Source organism: Micromesistius poutassou, assembly GCF_964030765.1.
Source record: "Micromesistius poutassou genome assembly, chromosome: 23".
Lineage (NCBI taxonomy): Eukaryota > Metazoa > Chordata > Actinopteri > Gadiformes > Gadidae > Micromesistius > Micromesistius poutassou.
The window spans coordinates 7,155,365-7,177,749 of NC_140293.1; the positions used below are offsets into that span (position 1 = coordinate 7,155,365).

The window sequence follows — 22,385 nt, forward strand, 5'->3', positions numbered from 1 at the left end:
ACACAAGGCTAGGCTACCTTTAGCAGCAAAGAACTACAAAGCTGCTACAAAAGAAACAATCCAAATTCGAGGCACCAGGATAACAGGCTACTAGTGCTCTTTCACACACAATGGGAGAATAGGCTACAACGTGATACACAAGGCAGTGCAACAGTGAACTGGTAGGTTAACAACCAGAACCAAGAAGACATAAATCTACCAATAGCCCATTTCTCCCCAATATTTAGCATAGCTAAACACTCAATTTAAACTGTTCAACAAAAAGCCCAGTTACTGACAACCAATTAAGCCAACGGAGGCAACACCTCCAGAACACTAACTTTAAATGACCTACAAAATAACAACGATAGGCTACACAAATCACAATGAATGTGAGGCTATCTAAAAATCGAGAACATGCATCGTGATTCGTTTGAATGAGAACGAGGGAGGAGCTGAGAACCGATTCACCGCTACCGGAAACGCGACTGAACGAACGATTCCGAACGATTCTTCTTGGCGAACTGACCGACGCGAACTGATTCAAGCAAACAAATCCTGAAATCCATCACTACCTTGCAGTGGCAGCTATGACCCAAAAGGGGGGAGCAGGAGGTCGTCACAACCTCCGCGTCATAAAATGACGTTGAGCAATTAAAATGACGTTTCAAATGCACTGTATTGTAGAAGAAAATAGTTTGTATTATAGACCACAATACTGCACATTGTCGTGTTATTTAAATTATTAACACCAAACTATTCAACTATTGTATTTAAGCTGACTTCGAGAATTATTCTTAAAATGCACATCATCAGCGCTTGCACTTTTGCACTGACTTTTCAAATAAGTTTAAAGAACGTATTTAAATACACTTTAATAAACCAGTCACTGCCTCACAATAATACATCTGATGTTTTACGTTTATTGCTATAAAAAACAACACAACAACACTTTTCAACAACCATGAAATTGGGTGCTTTCTCAACACAGTATCTTATATATACACAACATGTACGACCCTGAAAACATGAGTCACAAAAAGTTCATTGATATTCCAAATTGTTTTAAAATTAGCTTTGGCTTTTCGCCCCTTAACCAAAATAAAACTGCAAGTTAAAAACAAAATGGGGGATATACGACACACTGCGTCAGACATCTTGGAAGTGGATGTGCTTGTTGGCCTCCTTGGCCCGGGCCTTGATGATCTTCTCCGCCTTCGAGATGAGCTGTCAGACAACAACAACAACAACAACAACAGGGAGTGACATGTTAGATGCCGGTTAGGAAAAGGCAAACATTTATGTTGAAATATCAAACGATGTTACAAGAACACGTCAAGTATTTAAAGCACCGGTATTCTTAAGATGCGGTGAACAGGTAAAAGGGTGATTATTGTCCCACCAGGTGCGAGTGATTAGCCATTACAAGCCGTTTGAAAATCTGCCTTTTCCTCTGTTTTAGTGACATCACGAGTGGGCGTGTCCACCTAGATGTACGCTGGATAACGATAACTTGTAATGGCTGATCACACTCATACATGGTGGCATAATATCACCCCTTTAAAGGAGATAATCTAGAATGTTTTATGTACCACGATGGCAGCCTTGATTTGTTTCATTGAACCGAACACATGACTGAAACCTTCTCGCACAAAGACAATCCCATTGCCCACCGTATAATTAGCGCCCACACACATAACGAACAATAGAGATAGTGTTCAGGAGATATCACCTGCATGCATTTCCAACCAGACATTGAATTCATATTTTTCAGAATTGTAAGAACCGACCTTCTCTGTGCCTCGTTTCTTTTCTCTCGGACGGTTCAACTTCACTTGGCGGTCCACCAAAATCTTCTGCCAATACCTTTGCTCATGATCCCCTAAAGAAATAATAAAAAAAAGAGCCGGTCATCAATGCCCACACTCCACCAAAACAAACATGCGAGCAATCAGACTTTGAAGGGACCGATAGATCTTTGCATCTCGGAGGAACCGGTTCTTACCGGAGAGCAGGTCTAGCGTCCAGCCGTGCTCCTTGGTGACGGCCGAGCGGTCGCTGACGACGGCCTGGGCTTCCTCGGGGGTCTGGAAGCGGATGTGACCTTCACTGTCTCCCTCCAGTATGTCCACGTAGGCCACCGTGGATATTTTAGAGAGAGCGTCCTGTTGATATGAGAAAACACAGACACTGGTATGGAATCACTGCATTTAATGCAGTTCATTAAAAAAAATTTAAAAAAATTATATTATATATATATATATATATATATATATATATATATATATATATATATATATATATATATATATATATATATATATAATAAATGAGAATGACAAGTCATTGCATTGAACATTGTTCCTCATTGTACGCCCTGTTGAAAGCCTTACAGACTTGTTATAATATTACATATTTGGAGACTAATTCCTTGCAATACACGTCAAAAGTGTCAAATGTAAGCTCAGTAAAATAAATAAACTCTACCTTGATGATCTTTCTGCCTGGTAGCGGTTTGGCATCTGTGATCTTCAGGATGACTCCACTGGTGAACTGGGGTCCAGTGATCTCCTTCTCCATCTTCTCCATCTTCTCTAATGGATCCACTTTCTTCTCAGCTGAAGCCACTTTCTTTCCAGCTAGATGGAGGAAATGTATTTATTTATTTTATTCTTTATCCAACAATCAGTGAAGACCTACTTTGAGAGGCTTCATATGGAGGCAGTCTCTTTTGGGGGGGGGGGGGGGGGGCAACTCACGTTGCTCCTGGTGGTCGATCTTAGTGATGCACTTCTTCAGCGAGGCCATGCTCCGCTTCTGCAAGGCCAGGTACTCCTGCTTCAGACCCAGCCAGTCCTTCCTTCAGGGGGAGAACCGCCAACAAACAGACAACCAACAACAAGGTGTTGAGGAGACACACGGCCCACCGAATTCAACTGAACATCATTCCCCCATGAGCACCCCCTCGCGCTGCCGCGTGCTAAAGAGACGTCTCCCCGAGCGCTTACTTGGAGAGGACGCGAAGCGGGATGACCTCGTCGCCCATCTTCTCCTTCTTCTTCTTCCGCTTCCTCTTGGCTTTCAGCAGCGAGCCGTCGCCCTTCCCCTCGCCGTCCGCCCTGACCTCGGCCCCGCCCGCCTCGCCCTCAGGGGGCTCCGCTGTGAAGAGGACACACCAGACGTTTGCTCCGGAACGACACCACGATGGTGTTGCTGCACGATGCCTACCCGGACACATGCGAGATCAGCCACACAGAGGAGGCCGTCGGTTTTTGGTGTCACTTTAGCACAAAGCCGTTTGCACATAACCTGGAATGCACACCTCTTAGAATCTGCATGAAACTTGGAATGAAAAGACGCAGGTGTTTCAAGGCTTGATACCAGTGACCTCCTCTCACCTGGGGCAGTGGGAGAAAATGACTCCTGCACATGACATTCATTAGCTCATCACAATATTAACGGCACGCGCGCTCTCGCTCTCTCCCTTTACACCCACCTTTCACGTCCATCTGGCTGACCCCCGCCTGCTCCTCCTGCTGCTCTGCCTGCTCCTCGCCGGTCTTCCTCAGCTTGGCCGGCGTCTCCTCCTCCTCAACCTCCGCGCCCTGCTCCCCTGCTCCTGCCTGGGAGCGCCGTCTCTTCTTGTCGGACTGTTTCGGAGCGCTCTCCTTCCGGGCGCCGTCTTCCGGGGCGCTCTCCTTCCGGGCGCCGTCTTCCGGGGCGCTCTCCTTCCGGGCGCCGTCTTCCGGGGCGCTCTCCTTCCGGGCGCCGTCTTCCGGGGCGCTCTCCTTCCGGGCGCCGTCTTCCGGGGCGCTCTCCTTCCGGGCGCCGTCTTCCGGGGCGCTCTCCTTCCGGGCGCCGTCTTCCGGGGCGCTCTCCTTCCGGGCGCCGTCTTCCGGCAGCTCGCCTTCTGACCGCTTCCTCTTCCCCTTGGGGGGCTGCGGTTCCATCTCCTCCTCCACCTCCTTCTCCTTCTTCGGCTTCTCCTTCGGCTCCCCGGGTTCCTCCACCCGCGCGGCCGCCGCCGCGGCCGCCTCCTTATCCTTCTTTTTCTTCTTCTTCTTCTGCTTCTTTTTCTCCTCTTCCTCTCCTGTAAGAGATGCCCACAGAGAAAGAGAGAAGGGGTGAGTTTGATCCCAGCTGGTCGGTTTGTAAGTCGTTGGAGACCGTGGAGGACCGGGTGGGGGGGGGTACCTGGGGGGGGGCGCGGGTCCTCCGTCTGGATAAGGACCCCCTTTTTGTTTCTGATCTTGGGGAACATGCCCGTCTTTCTTGGGGCATCCTCGGGGGGGTTATTCAGGAGCTGTGTCAGATGGAAAAATACAATGGGTGACCGGGAGACAATGCCCATTGAGGTTACCGTCCTACATTGTGTAGTTTATAGGGGTGTAACGACACTCATGCGTAACAAAAATTTTCAGTACGGGTCTGACGGTTCGATGCACGTTTCATTTCGGTACGTACCGAGAGAGGAAAAAAAAAAAAAAACTTTTTTGGAATAAAGTTTTTATTGATTATCACACACTCTGTGAGTGTCTTGTCTTGTTCTGCTGTTTTGTGTTGAGGACCACAATGGAAATAAGTCCTGGACTTTATTGCGTTTTAATCCTCACTTGTATTTGATGTCTTTCCATTTGTGTAAGGCATTTGTTTGATACAATTTAATAAATCAAATGAAAATCAAATTGTTTAATAAAAATAAAATAAAAACTGCTGTACCGAAAAACATACTGAACCGTGACTTAAAAACCGAGGTACATACCGAATCGTGACTTTTGTGTATTGTTACACCCCTAGTAGTTTAGGCAGTGATCTTAGCACTTAGTGCCTTTTGATTTAAATTTATTCTATGCTTTATTTAGGATATTCAGGCTAATATCAGAGCCCCATTGGACCTGAATAGCTTCTTCTTCTACACAAAGAGTGGTCAACACAACACCAGATACCTGAAGGCCCATTCAGGTTACGGTCCTACAATCCTACAAATCTCTGCCCCAGAGTTTCCCTGGCCGTGATCACAGCACAGCCACAGTCTTTACTTTAAAGATATTCTTATTTCTCCAGTATGGAGGCACCGGTGGTTCTACCTCGATGGCTTTCTGCGCCTCCTCCTCTTTGTCAAACTCCACAAAGGCGAATCCCTTGGGGTCCCTGGTGGTCTGGTACCGCGGGATACTGATGTACACCACCTTGCCGCACTTGGCGAACACCTTCTCGACCCAGTCATGAGTCACGCTCTTCGGCAGAAGTTCCTGGGAAAAAAAATAAAGAGTTTTTGAAAAGTTTTGTGTGTAAATGGTAAACGGACTGCGGACTGACTTCTACAGCGCTTTTCTAACCAGGCCACTCAAAGCGCTTTACAAAATTGCCTAACATTCACCCATTCATGCACACATTCTCACACCGACGGCGGAGTCAACCATGCAAGGCGACAGCCAACTCGTCGGGAGCAGTGAGGGTGAGGTGCCTTGCTCAGGGACACCTTTGACACTCAGAGGAGCCGGGGATCGAAATAGCAACCTTCTGGTTACCAGCCAACCTGCTCTACTTGAGCCTCATGCCTCCCCTAGTGTGTAGAGTCATCGCGTGTCTCTATGGAATATAGACATTGTTAAAAGAAACTAACTGAAGCTTAGTTGAGATGCCTTTCAGTAAGTACTTTTATCCAAAGTGTCTTACAATGCCATGCCATTGCAGTGTCAACAACGTGTTAAGCATAAGTACGCATACTTTATACAATTTGTGCTGCAGGTGTGACAGTCATGTGCAAAACACGATTGCCTTTACCACATAGACGGTGCAGCTGTCCACGTTCTTAGTCGTGTCCCTGATCGGGTGTTGCCGTCTTAATTTATTCCCCTCTAGGTTGACCTAAAAAAAATAAAGACAGAAAAGCACGGCTGAATATACAGGTTTGTTCATACATGGTGGATGTCTCGTAATCCATCGATTCATTTCCCCACTTTGTGCATCTGCTCTAAAGTACCTCGACCACGGTGGAGTTCTTCAGAGCCCGGGCGATGAGCTTGGTGTCCATCGTCAGCTTTTTCATTCGGTTGAAGGTCGTCAACACAGAAATATCCACGTCTGAGGAACACGACACATTTAGTACTTATTGCCAGCCCTCAGTATTATTATTATTATTAGTAGTAGTAGAACTTATTATTTAGGTAAAATTATCATTTCTATCTTTGTTGTATACGGGGAATGGGTTAACCTAGATATTGTTAGCTTGGCACTTGATTCTATGAACATCCTTACTGTACTGACAGAGATATATTGTCGTTTCTCCTTCTACTGACAAATGGACTTATTGTAAGTTGCTTTGAATAAAAGTGTCTGCTAAATGTAGATCTAGTAGTAGAAGTAGTAGTTGTTGTACGCTCGTGGCTGAGATTGATTTGAGCGTCTCTTGGTGTAAGCAAGACGCCAGCCATTTCAAATCATTTACAATAATTGTTCCATCAGCAGATATGTATCCGCTAATATTTGTCGCTTACAAGCCAGGACTCTCAAGCCACACCGTTCCCACCAACCTCAGGCTGAGAACTCCTGTACACCCATAGACCTGAGAGCTCTGCGCCTCCGGCCAGGACTTACATCCATCCGCCGAGTCAACGATGAGCTGCTTGATGAAGCGGTCCTTGCCCAGGTTGACGTCCCCGAACCAGAAGTCCACCTGCTTCTTGATGTCGGCCAGCAGCTGTTTGACCCGAGGCCTCTTCTTCTTCTCACTCTCCTTGCTCTTACTCTCGGGGTCCATGTGCTTCGCCTGCCCGGGGGCGGGCCTCCGCTCCGTGTCAATCATCTGGGGGTGGAGGTGGGGCTACAGTGAAGTGACATCAACAATCTCTAGTTTGGGCTCATCTAGCTACAGACGAGACCCTCATATCAAGGCAGTGTCTTAGTGGGTCCATTCTGCTGTTTCAGGAGGATTGCTCTGACATTTACTTGCACTGCAGACACTTGTATTGGAGCCTGATCTAGGTCTTTAAGATTAGGTTGGACTACTTAACAAAACACACTTGCACACTGAATATTGGATTGGATTTGTGTTTTTCTTTTGGTGATATCCCATTTATTGTAATAGTTGCAGCAACTAGTTATGTACTGAGGAAATTACAACACCAAGATTAGACTTTTTAAAATCCACATCATACAATTCGAGCTGCTTGCAAATGCTAAATTGTTGCATTAAAAAAATATATAAAATATATATATTGATTGATTGATTTGAGCGCTAAACTGACGTTGTGTGACGAACGCAACAGTAATAACACAAAACACTAACAAATTAAGTCTGGTCAAGAGTGCACAACAAAAACGACATCTTTCTCACTCTTCTCAGCCCTTACCGATAAACGGTGAGTATCGATCCTCTAGGAGACGAACGAGTTCATGACGATCAAGACACCAAAACACAGGAGCGGCGTTGCCGCGGCGCGCATTAAATACGTCATCGGGAGAGACCCGCCCCTGTGGCCAGTGTTGCCAGATTGGGCCAGATTTGGCGGGAAATCTGGCCCAATCTGGCAACACTGTCTGTGGGCGATGTCATACGGACCAGTCCCGCCTCCTGTGACGGTGGAGAGTTTGGACGGTTGTCCATGTCCTTAAAAGTTAAATTACAAAAGTATAAAGAGAGAAGCGGACACAAGTGAATCAAAGAAAGTTAATACTAATGCAAGAAATAAAAAACACAACAAATTAATTTCAAAGAATGGGCGGGAAATCACATGTGGCCGGTTAGCTCAGTTGGTTAGAGCGTGGTGCTAATAACGCCAAGGTCGCGGGTTCGATACCCGTACTGGCCATTAATATTTTCACATGAAAAATGCAGTCTGTGAATCAGAATTGGGCACAAATGGAATGCTGTTGGTAAAATGTGTATCTCATCCAAGACGAGCGGACATGCTGCCTCTTGCATCACCAGTAGATGGAGACAGGCATGCTGATCTGAGCCAAGACCTGGTGGACAATATCAGAAACATGCACACACCTTACTACTGTGTCTGTGAGCTGTAGTGATCTCACACACACACTTCTTCTCCTACCCTTTCTTACACTGACTTGATACATCCATTTCACACTTTGTCACAACAGCTCGGTATTCTATATTTCATCTAAAATGTATTCAAACGTAATAAATAATTTTAGCTATATGTTTAACTCTTACACTTTATTTGTTTCCAACTATTTGCCATTTTAAAATGGTGTGTATGTTTACAGTGTTTAATCCAATTAGACTTTACACTTTAGAACTATATTCAAACCTTTTCACTTGATTTAAGCTATTAAACGTTTCTTTACGTCTTAATCTGTGTTGCTTTATTGAAACATATTTCCAACCTCACTTTGCACCACAGCACTCAACGCAGTTTCTGCAGGAAATGCATTTTCTAGTTTTTACATAAATTCTATATTTGACAACTTCTTCTTTTCACAACAAACCACAGACACAAAATACACATAGTGCAGGTACCACAGGCTCCAAACTTAGTGCGCGGTCAGAAAGTGTACAGTTGAAAGTGTTTTTAAACTGCACAGTTTAAAGTGTTTTTGATTGTCTTTTAAAAAAATGTATTTTTGCAGGCCTAATTGTTAGCCTTATTGATTATTAATTGACACAATGCTATGGCCTACATGCATGGATGGAGGATGTTTATGAAACGTGAAAAAAACAATAATATTTACAACAATGACGATGAGGTGGATGACGATGCCTGTCTGTGAGAACATCACCCACATGACCGGTGTGGCTGCTGGGGCATTCCATCACACCAGCTCATGAGTAGGCAACCCTCATTTCCCTTTTCTGACAAATTGACATTCACATTTACATTTAGTGGATTTAGCAGACGCTGTTATTCAAAGAGACTTACAACCATTCATGCACACATTCACACACCGACGGCGGTGTCAACCGTGCAGGGCGACAGCCAGCTCGTCAGGAGCAGTCAGGGTGAGGTGTCTCTCTCAGAGACACCCCGACACTCGGGGAGCTAGGGGATCAAACTAGCAACCTTCCGGTGACCAGTCAACCCGCTCTACCTCCTGAGTTACTGCCACCCCAGGCGATTCTCCATCCTCACATCTGGGGAACGGGGTCTGCTCCGCGACCAATAAGACAGTTAACGTCATGACGGCCTCCCCCTGGCGGGGGGGGGGGGGGGTATCCCCCTGGTGTGAGAGCCTGCATCCTCCCTCACTGCAGAACGCCCACAAACTTCTCCAGCCTCTTCCTCATGTCCTCCTCCGTGCACTGCTCGACGCGGCTCCTCACCAGGCCTCCCAGGTCCCTGTAGAAGGTGTGGGCCCAGGCCGTTTCCAGGTAGTGCGTGGAGATCTTGCACACCTTGTGAAGCACGGTGAGGAGCTTCTCGTTGCTGCTCACCGAGCACCTCCTCAGCACCCACTGGCCCCACCCCGCCCACACCTCGTCCTCCGAGAAGTCCACCGTCACACTGTCCCCGTAGGCGCCGTGCGAGTGCAGCGACCGCACCTCCGTGTCCGTCACGTCGTTCCATATGGCGCTGAGTGCGTGTGTGCGTGTGGGGGGGGGGGATTTGATAAACGCATCAATGAACATCAGCGCATCAGGCGTCACAACAATGGAAAAATGATGATTCTCATTGTTGTTGTCTATTGTCTACATTGTTGCCGTTGAACTCACACAACTTTACTGAGGGGGCTTGGGGTCAGGTCACTGAGCGACAGCAGACCTCTGCAGGTCACCCTGTTCCCCTCCATCCTACCATAGAGAAAACAAAGGTCACATCGGATGATAGAATAAAATACCGGAGGAACTAATACAATAAATGGATTAAAAGATCTAGGGTTCATGTTCAAATATGTACTGAATTCCCTATAGGACTAAGGCCTATATGTTGATTAACCTTAATTCCAAACCCCTGACCTGAGTTTACCTACAACAAACCAGGGGTGAAGATATAGATTATACATTGCTTGATTGTAATCCTCTAATGCGGTATCAGATTGTTTCAAGTGATGTTTTATTTTTGATTGCTAAATGCAGTCCAATTAAAGTGCTGACCTTTAAGAGCTTCATTAAAAGGTGTGGTATCCATTGACTTGCTAAAATGTATAACAATTTGGAAATTGTAGTCATGATAAACACATTCGTAAATCATCATCATTTGAAAATAGGTTTTCTTTCTAAAAAAAAAGCACAGCATCATGACAAACCAGTTTTACCATAATTCTTTGAGTACTTTCTTCTGTCTAATTGCATTGGAAAGCACCAGTAGTTCTTCATCACCAATATCTGCCCATCCGATTCTAAAAACATGGTAATTGACACAGCATCATAATCGTTTTAGGTAAATGGAAAGGAGAGACGATATTGAGGAACTTAAAAAAGGAAGTAGAGTTCCTCTATGTTTAAAAAAGTATTTTACAAGCTCAAACAATCAAAAGATAAGCTTGGATGTGTTTGCGTGATTTCTCATTCAGTGGAATTCAATCCACTACAATGTTCTGTTTCAACAAGATGTTTCAAGTGTTTTACTCTCTAAAGATAATTTCTACAACAAAGCACACAAGAGCAGTGATGGCAACATTACCCGAGATGGGTAAAACAGTCTGACTGTTGCAACACATCAGCGATGACTTGAATCGTGTCCATATCAAGAGGGTTTTCCCCAATCCTGAAAAATGAATCATTAAGTAATTGCTGAGGTTATTCTAGAATCCCCTCAAATTGAGGAACAATGATAAAGGACAAAACAAACAGAATGGAAATTAAATGACTAAACATAAATATCAGTCAAAATGTCGAAAATCACTATTGTTGCATCTAATAAGAATATTATACCTCAGAACTCACCAGAGCTGCTTGCATTTGACCAAGTGAGGCATGAGATCCCTCAATGCCTCGTAACTTACGTCCGTTCCCGTCAGATCCAGCTCTGAGAGATCCCCCGCAGTGGCCTTCAGGAAGTACTGGATGGTGTTGTAATCTATTGGGGAGAGGGCTTCATCACTGACATTCAGTCGCAGGGTCTGTGCCTTCACTCGCTCTCCCAGGGAAGGATTCTGCTGCTCAAAAAGGCAATGCAAACTATTCAAGATGTGCATGCCGTTTTCGCACAGGCTCCTGAGGTTGCTGACCATCCTCTGGCGATAAGTCTCAGCCTTGCCCTCGTCACAAGACAACCCCACGTGCCTTGCCAAAAGCTTGGTATTGCGCTCAGAGAGGATCCCAGAGAGGAAGCGGTTGAACAGATCCAAGTGTCCCTTAACTGTGTTCTCGCCGGTGCTGCTGTCCTGCTGTAAGACATCAGGCAGCGGTTGGTCCGTCATGGCACAATAAACCGCGGCAAAAAACTCCTGAACCGTGAGGTGTGCGAAGGAGTACACGTCTTCAGTGCAGCCGGGCTCCTGTGCCACCATCTTGTCCAGGAAGGTACTGGCCAAGGGACACCCTTCCAATGGGGCCACATCCGGGTCACTGGCGTAGAACAGTGTCTGCTGATCCATCAGCTTGAGGAAGGCCAGCCGAGCCAGCTTCAGCACTGCGTCAGAGAGCTGCAGCCCACCGCACGTTCCCTGATCAGCACTGGAGGCCTTCCCTCTCTCCTGGGTGTGAGTGCGGAGAAGGGCCACCAAATACTGCACATAAATATCCGTCATGGTGCGAGGCGTGTCCCCGGTGAGGTCTTTGCTTTCTTTCAGAATGCAGCAGATGATGTAGCAGAACGCCGGTATGTAGCACAGTGTCAACATCAGCTCGTTCTCTCGCACCACCCTGAACAGCTTCGCCGCCAGGCCTTTGTCCTGGAAGTAGCGACAGAAGAAGTCTTGGATCTCGTCCAGGGAGAAGCCGGCGATGAGCACAAAGCGGTCCACGCAGCCCACTGGGATATGGCCGATGGCCGTGGGCCTGCTCGTCAGGATGATGGAAGTGTCTGGGAGGAGCTCCCCCAACATAAGGCTGGTGAACACCTCCTCCACCTCAGCGTAGTCGTCCGGCTCACACACAAACGCATCTATGTCGCAGCGCCTGTAGTGTCTGAACTCGTCAAATCCATCGAAGATGATGAGCAATTTGTCCTCATTGGCCAATATGTTGTCCAGCTCTTTGGCCAAGTGACGGTTTTTCCGCAAGACCAACTCCCGGAGGTTCACAGGCTTGTTCACCAGGTTGAGGTCCCTGAAGGTCATGTGGATGATAAAGTCAAAGCCGAGGCTATCTTTGTTATTCCCAAAGTCCAGCAGTAGCTTCTGCACCAGGATGGTCTTTCCTATTCCGGCCACCCCTGTCACTAGGATCTTTTTGACAGGCCGGGCTCCGTTGGTTGTGGAGAAGAGTTGGGCGGGTGTGATTCGCCGATGCTCTGCAGACTTCTGCTGCAGAGATAGCCGCTTCCGTCCATAGGCTAGGATCTCGTGCCGTTTGATGTCCAGGCCTTGGTGTCCGTTGACCAACAGAAGGTTGACGTATTGTTCGGAAAAGAGGATTTTCTCGCCATGGCGGGTGTTGTAGTAGAGCATGCTCTCACTCCTTCGTCTGAGGACCTCCCTGTGCTTCTGCTTTATTTGATTGCACTCTGAATAAAGAAAAATATCTGACAATGAGCAGGAGATTTCAAATAGTTTTGGTTTCTAACAATGTCGAAACCGCAGAATAAATATTGTACCAGTATTTCACAGGTATGGCATAAATATTGGAATTAAATAAACTCATGAGTACAAGAACAAAATAAAATTCAAGTAAAGCACATTTCACTTTCTTTCACTTTCATTTACATACCCAAAGACAGCGGCTGGTCTTTGCTTTTGCCCACAACACTACTTGGTGTTTCTGGTTGATCAACAACACAGAGAAATATGTTGACAGCTTCCTCGCCCTTGCACTCCAAGATGTCCAGCACCTTTCTCACCCTCGCCCGCGGCCCTGACTGACACAGCACGTCCTCCCGGTCGTCCCGGTTGAAAACCTCCCTCGACAGAAGAACGTCCAGCAGGGCATCGATCCGCTTCTCCAGTGTGTCCACAAGGAAAACTCTCTTCAACCGGATTAAACTCAAACAGGATCGAGCCACATCCTTTCCTGCTGTCACCATCTTGCACATTATCCATCAAAATATCTGAAATGCGATCTTATTGGGGTGGCAGGGGGTGCTGACCGATTGGCATCATCGATGGGTGGAAGTGATTCTTCTGTATTTGTTGTTCATGAGGAGCGGAGAGTGTGCCATAAGTCCTCTGTGTCTGTGAAACAAAAATGAGGAAGTAGCTCTTGGCAGGGCAATGCAGTGAAACTGGTTGTATTGAATGATGACTGGAATCAGTACCGGCGCTCCGCACACGCAGAACACGCACTGCGCGTATAGGGCACCAAGTGTCTGGGGGGGCACCAAAAAAATCAGGTGCCCCCCTCCCCCACATCCCAGTGGTATGTTCGATTAGATCATTCTCAAGTTTGGCAGACACCTGTGTTTGGACATGGCCTCGAAAAGGCATCAAGAGTCGGGGGCGGATAAGAGAAAAAAGAAGAGACAGCGAGATGATGCACGCACGTCGATGGCAGGTAAGACAATGTTTTAAATAAAAATGGCTAATTCTGTAATTTAGTCCTTGTATGAATGTCTATGCTCATGCCAGGTAATGTTAACGTTACCGTTAACGTCAACAAACTAACGTTAGCTCCTATATTGTTTTAGCCATCAGAAGTCGTCAGCCAAGTATAGCCAAGTTTACTTATATAGGTCTACTGCATTTCAGGACGTTTATTTGGCGTTTGTTATGTGGCCTACGTTATGACGTTATGCATGTGTACTGTGAACCAACGACTATGCAATTGTGTACTGTAGTGGAAAACGTAATGCTACAGATGATACTTTAAAGTAATGAGTTGATGAATGGAGAATGGCTCCTGGTAACATGAATTCTGAGAAACCTTGCATCTGCTGGGCGATATCTGCAGGTGAAACTACAATTTGAAAGAAAATAAAGAAATCTTAGTTATGTAGATCCCCCTCCCTTCACATTCATAGTTTTCAAATTATGTAGATTTTTTTATATTGTGAGCCATCAATCATTGTCTTAAAGGTAAAATAGTTTTAAATGTTGTCATGCATCAGTGATTTACACATTGGCTTACATAAACCTGTAATTAATATGTAATATTGTTTTTGAATCAAGGTGCAAAACTGTATTTCAGTGTACAATCCTTGAGTATTTTTTCTTGTATTTCTGAATGCAGGGTCAATGCTTAGATATGTGCAAGGAGTTCCTCAAGACCAGGAGGAAGATTTAGATGATCAACCATCCACCAGCAGTTCAAGCACACATCATCAACCACCAATCACTGCAGACTCTGCAACAGCACCAACAACCATCAACTAGTAGTTCAGGACTTATGTTAATGTTTGGTGCTATTGTTAATGCAAAATTAGTGTAGTCTTTTATCAAGATTTTAATTTCTCTTTATTTGCACATTACATTTTGCAAAACATTAATGTTGAGAAGTTATTTTGGAAATAAAGAGAAACGTACTGAAAATTACTGAATTGATGTTTGATTGATTATTTTCGGGGGGGGGGGCACCACAATGCATTTGTGCTTAGGGCACCCAAATGGCTAGCGCCGGTCCTGACTGGAATGATGAGCTAGTCTCCCTGTGAATGAAGTTAGACTTTCTTCACCATTGACATATATAGCCATGCTCCGGAGTAAAATATTTATATACAAATACAATGGGAGCTTTAATCACACTAGGACAACATAAGTGCATAAGTTGTTCTAATCATGAAACAATCTCAGTGACACTGAGCTATTTTGAAGTACAATAGGCAACACACGTATTGTTGAAGGAATGTATTTTATTTTATTGTCTAGTGAATGACCAGGCACTTGCATGGAAAGACAACGTATCACATCACCAGTAGAGGGCCCCTATAGCATGCACGTTGAATAGTATTACCTGGGAGCAAATTATCAGTAACATCCAAGCCCTGTAGTATTTACAACAAAAAGAAAACTCACAGTTCCACAACAACACACAGAAATAAATAGTTCAAAGAAAAAAACATCTCATTTTCAGCAAACATTGAATAAACAAAAATGTCATATCTACATAACTCATTGTTCTTGATGAAAGCCGCTTAACTTCCAAAAGACGAAATCTTGTTGTGTAAACTACAATAGCATGATATAAATGTTTAAGATTATAGATCAAACACTGAATTAAATGATCTTTTGAAAGGAGTCATGAAAGTTTGACAAGTTTGAGCTTTTAAACACTAAAAGCTTTAACAGGGTTTTGATCCCATTTTAAAACGTTAACTTGCCAATGACGTTCTTTTCTGCTGAAGATACTGTTCCTGCTACTAACCCTGCTGCTGAGGACATAAGACGAAGCCTCAAAGTGCAAACCCAGCAGTCATTTACAGTTAATAAATTAACAAAAAAGGTTTCTACCCAGATCACACTTTATTTTACAGTGGCCGTGTTGTTCACATTGCCGGCCCAATAACACTACATTTCCAGATTTCTTCCATAGATCCCCTTAGAAGGTAAGCATGCAGAGATCAGAGAGGTTTGTGTTGAATCTGGATCTACACATGAACACTGCCCATCTCATCTGTCAGCTATACTTATTTGGGTAAAATGGCCAATAACCCTTTACAACAGGCCACATTAAATAACCACTAATTACCATTAGTTTATATGGTAATAAGCTTAGAAGTAATTATTAATTAAAAGGGTTAGGGTTAGTGTTTGTGTCAACTGACGTATTCAATCATACATTATTTAAACCCACTAACCCTGACCCTATCCCATAAGCTAATTATATGCAATAATGCGTATTGCTGCGTTAACTCATGTTTATTAATGGTTAATTAATGTTATCTTATTGTAAAGTGTTACAATTTGGCCAGTAATGTTAACGTGGCCCCATAAAATAACAGGTTCAAAAGGTTCTTTGCTCAGGTTATCTCTGAAACAACAATCAGCCTGTGTAAAGTTAGTATTTTCTATTTTAGTAGTATCACTATAATATAAATCATACTATAGTATGTATCTTTGGTAGCAGGAGGGTTTGGTAGAAGCAAAGACTTTGCTTGGCCTTGAGTTCAGATATGTCTCGGAGTGGTTAAAAGAACATTCTCACCGTTTGGCTAAAGTCACCAAATCATGTCACAAAAGAAAAAAAACAACATCTAAATGCAACAATTAATAACAACAAAGAGGAGATAAAAAAACAACTCACCAAGCCACGTCCCTAACATAGACTTGGAGTTTCGAGTGCAAAAGTCTGATTTTCTTTTTCCTTAAAGAAGTTTGTGTTTCATAGTAGTGCAATATGATGGAAACCCATTTCATCCAATGAAGATACCAGGAAACAAATTGCAAGGTTTCATCTTTGGGGATTGTATTTTTTTTTACCTGAATGGTTTAAAGAAAATGTCTTTAAGCAGGTCGTGCAAACTACATAACATACCTTTCTCTTTATGAAAGGCTCTTTGGCATGGCATTCTCCTGTTAACACACCCCTTGAATTCTCTTTACTTTTTAAACGATGCTTTGTCAAAATGGGATATTTCAAACTCCAGTGGCTCTTGTGAAACACGGGTTGTGAAGTTGGCATAGAGTAGCACATGAAGGCAGTTCAACAGCGGTCCGTGAGGAAGCCATCATTATTAAGTTACAGCGTCGGTGTCCGCCCCCGCTAAAAAGCCCCTCCAGGTCACTTCTGGACTCTAAAAGCAAGGGTCATGAACTCCAGTTAGATTTAGAAATAAAACACAATAAATAAACTGAAGGCTTTGTTGACAGGGCTGCACCAACGTCTTAGAGTCCTAGCGTGGGCCACAGTCCAGTCCAGTCCAGTCCTCTCCCTCACCCCGCCTGACCACGGCGCCCCCTGTCTCCGGACTCGTCCAGTGGTCTCAGTCGTCGTTGTCATTTTGCGGGCGTCCTCCGGTGTCCCGGGTCTCCGGGCGTGTCCCGGCAGGACAGGCAGCAGCGGGTTTTGAACTGGGGGAGGCCGCAGAGCAGCAGCTGGTGGACCTTCTCGCAGTAGCGCGTGCTGTCACGGCACTCCTCCGCTGGGGAGACACAGAGAGAGACGTACGCATCGGGGTTAGTATTGTTTAGAGCCACGTGGGACAACAGCCTTTTGAGAGACGTTGGATGACTTACCGGGGGTTAGTTATAGTCTAACTTAGTCCAAGTTTTATTTGCTCTGGCGTAAGCGTCTGGCCCCCCTCCCGTTCAGACAGATCTCCAGCAGACCTGGCCCGGGTCAGGCCAATTACAACCGTTTATCTAACAAGAGGCGTTGTTTGATACAATGACTGAACAGAGGAGCGCCCTATGGGCTTCCGTTGAGGCTTTTTACATAAACAACCAAGATGGCTGCCGCTGATGTGTCGCACATTTCGTTATTCTGATTGGTTGTAGGTCCGTCCAATTGCGACTAGAGGCATTTTGGTCTGAGCCCGCTGATAATGGCCCTTGGAAATCAAAGGTTCCTGACTAATATTCACTTTTGAATTGGTCCAGCAGTCAGGTTAGAAAGGGTTTGTAGAAGGGGAAGTTCAAGAGTTAAAAGTAGAAAGAAATCGGAAACTCCCTCGAAAATGCTTTCTTTAAACACGAGAACAATAACAGAAACCAACCTGAAACCCAACCAACTGTACACACAAAACAACCGAAACCCAACTGTAAAACAAACAAACTGGAACCCAACTGTACACACAAAACAACCAAAACCCAACTGTAAAACAAACAAATTGAAACCCAACTGCAAAACAAACAAATGAAACCCAACTGTACACACAAACAAACAGAAACATCCCTGGAAGCTCTTTTGCGTCGCGGTTCTGTTCTGACCCTCACCTCGTCCGCACGACGTCAGGTTGCAGCGCTGCCAGCTGGGGGGGCGGGGCCTCCAGGTGCACTGGTGGTCCCGGCTGCTCCGGCCCGTCTTGGGGTCCGCGCACGTCACGTGGCGGGACTGGAAGCCGTGGTGACCGCAGGTGGCGGTGCACTGGGTCCAGGGGCCGGTGCGCCAGTGCAGCGCGCAGGCCTCCGACGAGCAGTTCCTCTGGGAGCCCGGTCTGGGGCCCGGGGAGGGAGGGGCCGTTAATAACCACGATGCTAACAGCGGGATCCTGACTAGCTCAGCCTGCGGAGCCAATGGGGCCGCATGTGGCTCAGGAGGTGGAGCAGGTGGACTGGTAACCGGAAGGTTGTTAGTTCGATCCCCTAGCCCCGAGTGTCGGGGTGTCCCTGAGCAAGACACCTCACCCTCACTGCTCCTCGCCTTGCATAGTTGACGCCGTCGGTGTGTGAATGTGTGCATGAATGGGTGAATGTGAGGCAGTATTGTAAAGCGCTTTGAGTGGCCACTGGTTAGAAACGCGCTGTATTAATGCAGTCCATTTAACATTTACCAATAGTAAGTGAGCCGTGACTAGTGATGAGGACGGTTCAAATTGACTCCATGAACCAGCCCCTCGAATGAAAGCATGCAAACGCCTACGCACACTCAGAAAGCCTCGTTTGACACAGTTTACGCTTTTCGTTTCCGCGAATGCACATTAAAATAAATAACGATTTTTTAATTTAAAAAAAATGACATTTACTTGACACGACTCGTGGTGAGACATGCTCTGGGACCTCACCTTTGTGGCCCGGGACACAGTCTGTTGGGTACCCTGGTGCCGTTGGTGTCCTGGCAGTGAACCGTCCGGCGCTGGGTGGCCAGGCTGGGTCCCACGCAGTGACCGTGACACTACGACGCAGAGGGACATTCACACGTTCACACAAACACTCATCCATTCATATGTTCTTTCAGATTCATACGGGTGCATTAGATAGACACAGATTGATAGACTGAGACTATTGGGAGACTGAACTTATGCATATTATTTTTATTTGTATTATTATTTGTATGGACAGACTGTACATATCATTCACACTTTCAGAGTGAAGTGCAGATCTCTAGGGCAAGCTGCTTTCACTTGATCTTAAATTGTGTTCTTATTTTATCGTATTATTCTTTTCTGGTTCATTTCTGTAAACTACCTCTTCCCTGTACCTCTCCTGTGTTATATTGTCAATGCTGTTGCTGCTATCGACACTTGAACTTGACTCCGGGGATGAAGAAAGCTTTGTCTTATCTTATCTTTGTGTACGCGAGAATGACATCACAACCTGCTAGCTTATTCAGGTCTTCAAACAAATCTCCCGGCGTGTTCGTCTGAGCTCGGCCTAGCGAGTCACATCCTCGTGTGCGCCCGCGTTAATAACCATGTGTTATCCATTTGATATCCTCTCTTAAATCAGGATTTTTGAGGGAGGAAAGGAAACATGGCTGCCAATTGTAATTGGCCGGACTACAGTTTAGAATTTATCTAATTTCCACTTGGATGAAGTCAGGCATTTGATGGATAAAACTAAAAGGACAGATGAAAGACACAAGTTTATTACGTTTTTGTCGGTTGAAAGGAAAGCAGAATGTGTGTTTCCCTCACACTAACATGTGAACGGACAGCATCTAATGCTGCCACTTAGTGGACAATTTCAAAATAAAAGGGCGATCCAAGAACCGAGTCTCCAAACTAGTACCTGGAACTTATTAAGACATAACTGAAGGGATACACAGAAACCAACCGCAAAGTTTGGTCCAAACTTTTCCTACAACAGTGTTGTAGGCAACATGTCTGACATTTTGCTTTGTGCCGGAAGGATATCTTCATTTTTAATTTCTCCAGTATTCCTGGCCTCCCACTCCAATCTTCCCACTCCAATTATGAATTATGAATTACATCCAATTATTTTATGTATGATCCAATAGATCCTATTTACAGAGGCGTCATCATAGGATAAACACATTTGTCACTCATAACACTAATTATGGGTCTACCACTTGTACTGTATGTACCCGGGTACGGGTATTAAACAGCTTAGCTAGTTTTAGTTTTGCATCCTTTCTGCATTCCTTAGCAATGTTTCTTCCTCGATAATTCATATGTTTTCCTCGCCCTTTAGAGGCCTTAGGGCTAGGAGGTTTCATATATTGTGCACTTTGAAGCACTGTGTTGTGAGTTACGGCTATACAAGTGACAGTGACTGGGAGCTGAGTGGAGCTTACCGCCCCCCAGTGGCCAGAGGTCCACCCCACACAGGGCTGCAAGTTGCAGGGCTTCGTATCGGAGGGAGGTCTCCTCCCCGCGGAGGAGCATCGCTGGCTCTCCAGCTCCAGGGGCCTCTGGTCCGGGCCCCCCACGCAGGTCACCCTCCTACCCTGGGTGCCCCCTCCACAGCTGACGGAGCAGGGGGTCCAAACATCCACCTGCCACCTGCTCCACCAACACCAACCGAAAAGGAAAAGTTGGTTGAAGTCGGTTAGATCTTTACACTCTTTGTGTTTTGAGGAGCTTGGAGTAATCCCGATATCGTTATTAGATGAGATGCTTGCCACATTGGCTCAGATTTCCCGAGGTGTGGTCGCACTTATTTTCAAATAAACTAAACAAGTCTCTCCAAATAAAAGCAGTTATTTATTTAGCGATTTCTCAAATGGGTTTGTTACTTACTCACTTGTTTTAGTATTTTTTGTATATTTTTTGACGACCTATTCTCATTGAATGTTTTTAAAAATGTTTTTAATTCCTTTAACTGCAGCAAACTGTTCTTGCTACTCTGATGTCCCATTTGGGAAGAAGAAATGACACATCTGATCAAATCGTACTTTTTTTCTATTTCTGTTTTCGATACGTTCGATACGAATATTGCTCTAAGGACATATGGCCCCTAATCAGGTATACTAAAGCCTACTCAAAACATAACAAATTTTAACAAATTTCTCCTACGGGGGATTAATAAAGTTGTATCGTATGATACAGACATGTAAAAGCAGTCAAAGCTGCATTCTTCTACATGTTACATCGAGGTCATGTGACAGGAAGCGACCGGAGAAGGCTTAAGAGGGAGCCGATGGGGAAGATTTATTATTAAACAAGGACCACATGGGGCAACAGCTTTACATTCATGTCTCGACTGCGGGTGACAGCCACACTGGGCCTGTTAAACGCACCGCGCCTCCATGGCTCAGGTTATTCCTCTCCAAGGTTGTTACACCAATCATGATTTATATTGCATTGTCTTTTATTGGGCTATACCTGAGTGTGTGTGTGTGTGTGTGTGTGTGTGTGTGTGTGTGTGTGTGTGTGTGTGTGTGTGTGTGTGTGTGTGATTGTGTGTGTGTTTGAGATGAGGAAATAAAGAATTGACCTGTCTTTTAAATAATAAAGAATTTACCTGAGCATTGTCTTTTATTGGGATTTTTTCCCTGTGTGTGTTAGTGACTGTGTGTGTGTGTGTGTGTGTGTGTGTGTGTGTGTGTGTGATGAGGAAATATAGAATTGGCCTGCAGTAGCAGTCAGGTACCTGAGGGGGCAGGCTTGTCCATGACAGAGCTCAGACACCTTGCTGCTGTTGGTGGAGTTGGGGCAGAGGGAGCCGTCCGACGCGGTGCCACCGTTTCCATGGAGACAACCTGGACCTTTGTTGTGAACAAAAATAAAACACAACAACAACAGAATATGAGACTTCATGAAGGGGGGATAGAAACACCACAACATAAACCTATATTCAAATATTGCATGAATGCCATATGGATCTTTCTGTCTAAGGTTTCCCATTTCCTAAGTTATTTAAAGGCATTTATGAAGTTTGTTTAAACTCCTTGCTGTTGAAACAGTTTATAGATATGATTAACAGACCAAACCATTATCAGAAGACAGGGGACTAGACAGTGAGTGCTGGTATATCCAGGCTTTAACATAAAACATTAAATACATATGGTTCTCATACAGGCCTGATGCAAGATTACTTCAAGGGTATGGGACAGTTAAATCAAAACATGTGTGAGCATGTACATTGCAAACCGGAAAATAAGCTGAGATCCATGATATCACTAAGTGATACAAATCTAAAACTCTAATAGGATAAATAATCCTATTTGGTACCAGAAAATGGATAATAATATTTTTGTCAATGTTCCATTATCAGTCAAAAGCCAACAGTTTGGCTAAAGTTTGATAGAACCCATACGTTTTTATCAAACCGTAAGAGTTGGTTGTTGTGTGTTTGGGTAAGATCCTGCCTCAAGAGAGTTCCTGTCCTATGCACACACACACACACACACACACACACACACACACACACACACACACACACACACACACACACACACACACACACACACACACACACACACACACACACACACACGTTTATAAACCATCAATCAATTATTTCTGCAAGGTACCTTCCTCAAAAGCAATCTGAAGATACTCGTTGGTTTCCCACAGAATCGACATTATAACCTTAAAATAGAAACATGAAACATATGTATAACCCATTTC

The 22,385-nt window shown here is 44.9% G+C and overlaps 3 protein-coding genes and 1 non-coding gene across 4 annotated transcripts in view; 1 reads left to right on the top strand and 3 right to left on the bottom strand.

Annotated features, from left to right (window-relative positions):
* Positions 1–882: 882 nt before the first annotated feature.
* On the bottom strand, positions 883–7,417 carry larp7 (La ribonucleoprotein 7, transcriptional regulator). The gene is made up of 13 exons (XM_084487626.1): positions 7,335–7,417; positions 6,580–6,787; positions 5,966–6,066; positions 5,767–5,850; positions 5,067–5,231; positions 4,174–4,282; positions 3,476–4,069; positions 2,988–3,138; positions 2,739–2,839; positions 2,467–2,618; positions 1,985–2,144; positions 1,770–1,861; positions 883–1,206 (listed from the first exon to the last, which is right to left on the bottom strand). Exons 2-13 carry the CDS (start codon positions 6,785–6,787, stop codon positions 1,129–1,131), a joined length of 1,995 nt encoding a protein of 664 aa, XP_084343752.1. The 5' UTR covers positions 7,335–7,417; the 3' UTR covers positions 883–1,128.
* Positions 7,418–7,719: 302 nt separating this feature from the next.
* Positions 7,720–7,793, top strand: AC3HAE_038999 (transfer RNA isoleucine (anticodon AAU)). Its single transcript has one exon. It is a non-coding gene; the product is annotated as a tRNA-Ile (tRNA).
* A 708-nt stretch (positions 7,794–8,501) lies between these two features.
* Positions 8,502–13,073, bottom strand: LOC311368458 (NLR family CARD domain-containing protein 3-like; the record flags this gene model as incomplete). Its single annotated transcript, XM_084487264.1, has 6 exons — positions 8,502–9,512; positions 9,653–9,730; positions 10,195–10,278; positions 10,563–10,646; positions 10,826–12,548; positions 12,752–13,073. 6 exons carry the CDS (start codon positions 13,071–13,073, stop codon positions 9,185–9,187), a joined length of 2,619 nt encoding a protein of 872 aa, XP_084343390.1. The 3' UTR covers positions 8,502–9,184.
* A 3,829-nt stretch (positions 13,074–16,902) lies between these two features.
* The window catches only part of LOC311368756 (ADAMTS-like protein 1), a gene marked incomplete at its 5' end in the record, with an annotated part of 35,677 nt that continues 30,194 nt past the window's right edge, over positions 16,903–22,385 (bottom strand). Inside the window, 5 exons of the mRNA XM_084487538.1 lie at positions 16,903–17,054; positions 17,848–18,068; positions 18,636–18,745; positions 20,108–20,315; positions 21,406–21,520. Of these exons, the coding sequence (XP_084343664.1) occupies positions 16,909–17,054; positions 17,848–18,068; positions 18,636–18,745; positions 20,108–20,315; positions 21,406–21,520 (800 nt within the window). The 3' untranslated portion in view covers positions 16,903–16,908. The remainder of the gene's footprint in view (positions 17,055–17,847; positions 18,069–18,635; positions 18,746–20,107; positions 20,316–21,405; positions 21,521–22,385) is intronic.

Excerpts from the sequence above, each read along its gene's own strand:
- larp7 (XM_084487626.1), bottom strand. The coding sequence starts at position 6,787 with ATGATTGACACGGAGCGGAGGCCCGCCCCCGGGCAGGCGAAGCACATG. Across the intron at positions 2,145-2,466 it reads CAGGCAGAAAGATCATCAAG|GACGCTCTCTCTAAAATATC; the intron begins GTAGAGTTTATT and ends TCATATCAACAG. Across the intron at positions 1,207-1,769 it reads AGAAACGAGGCACAGAGAAG|CTCATCTCGAAGGCGGAGAA; the intron begins GTCGGTTCTTAC and ends GTTGTCTGACAG.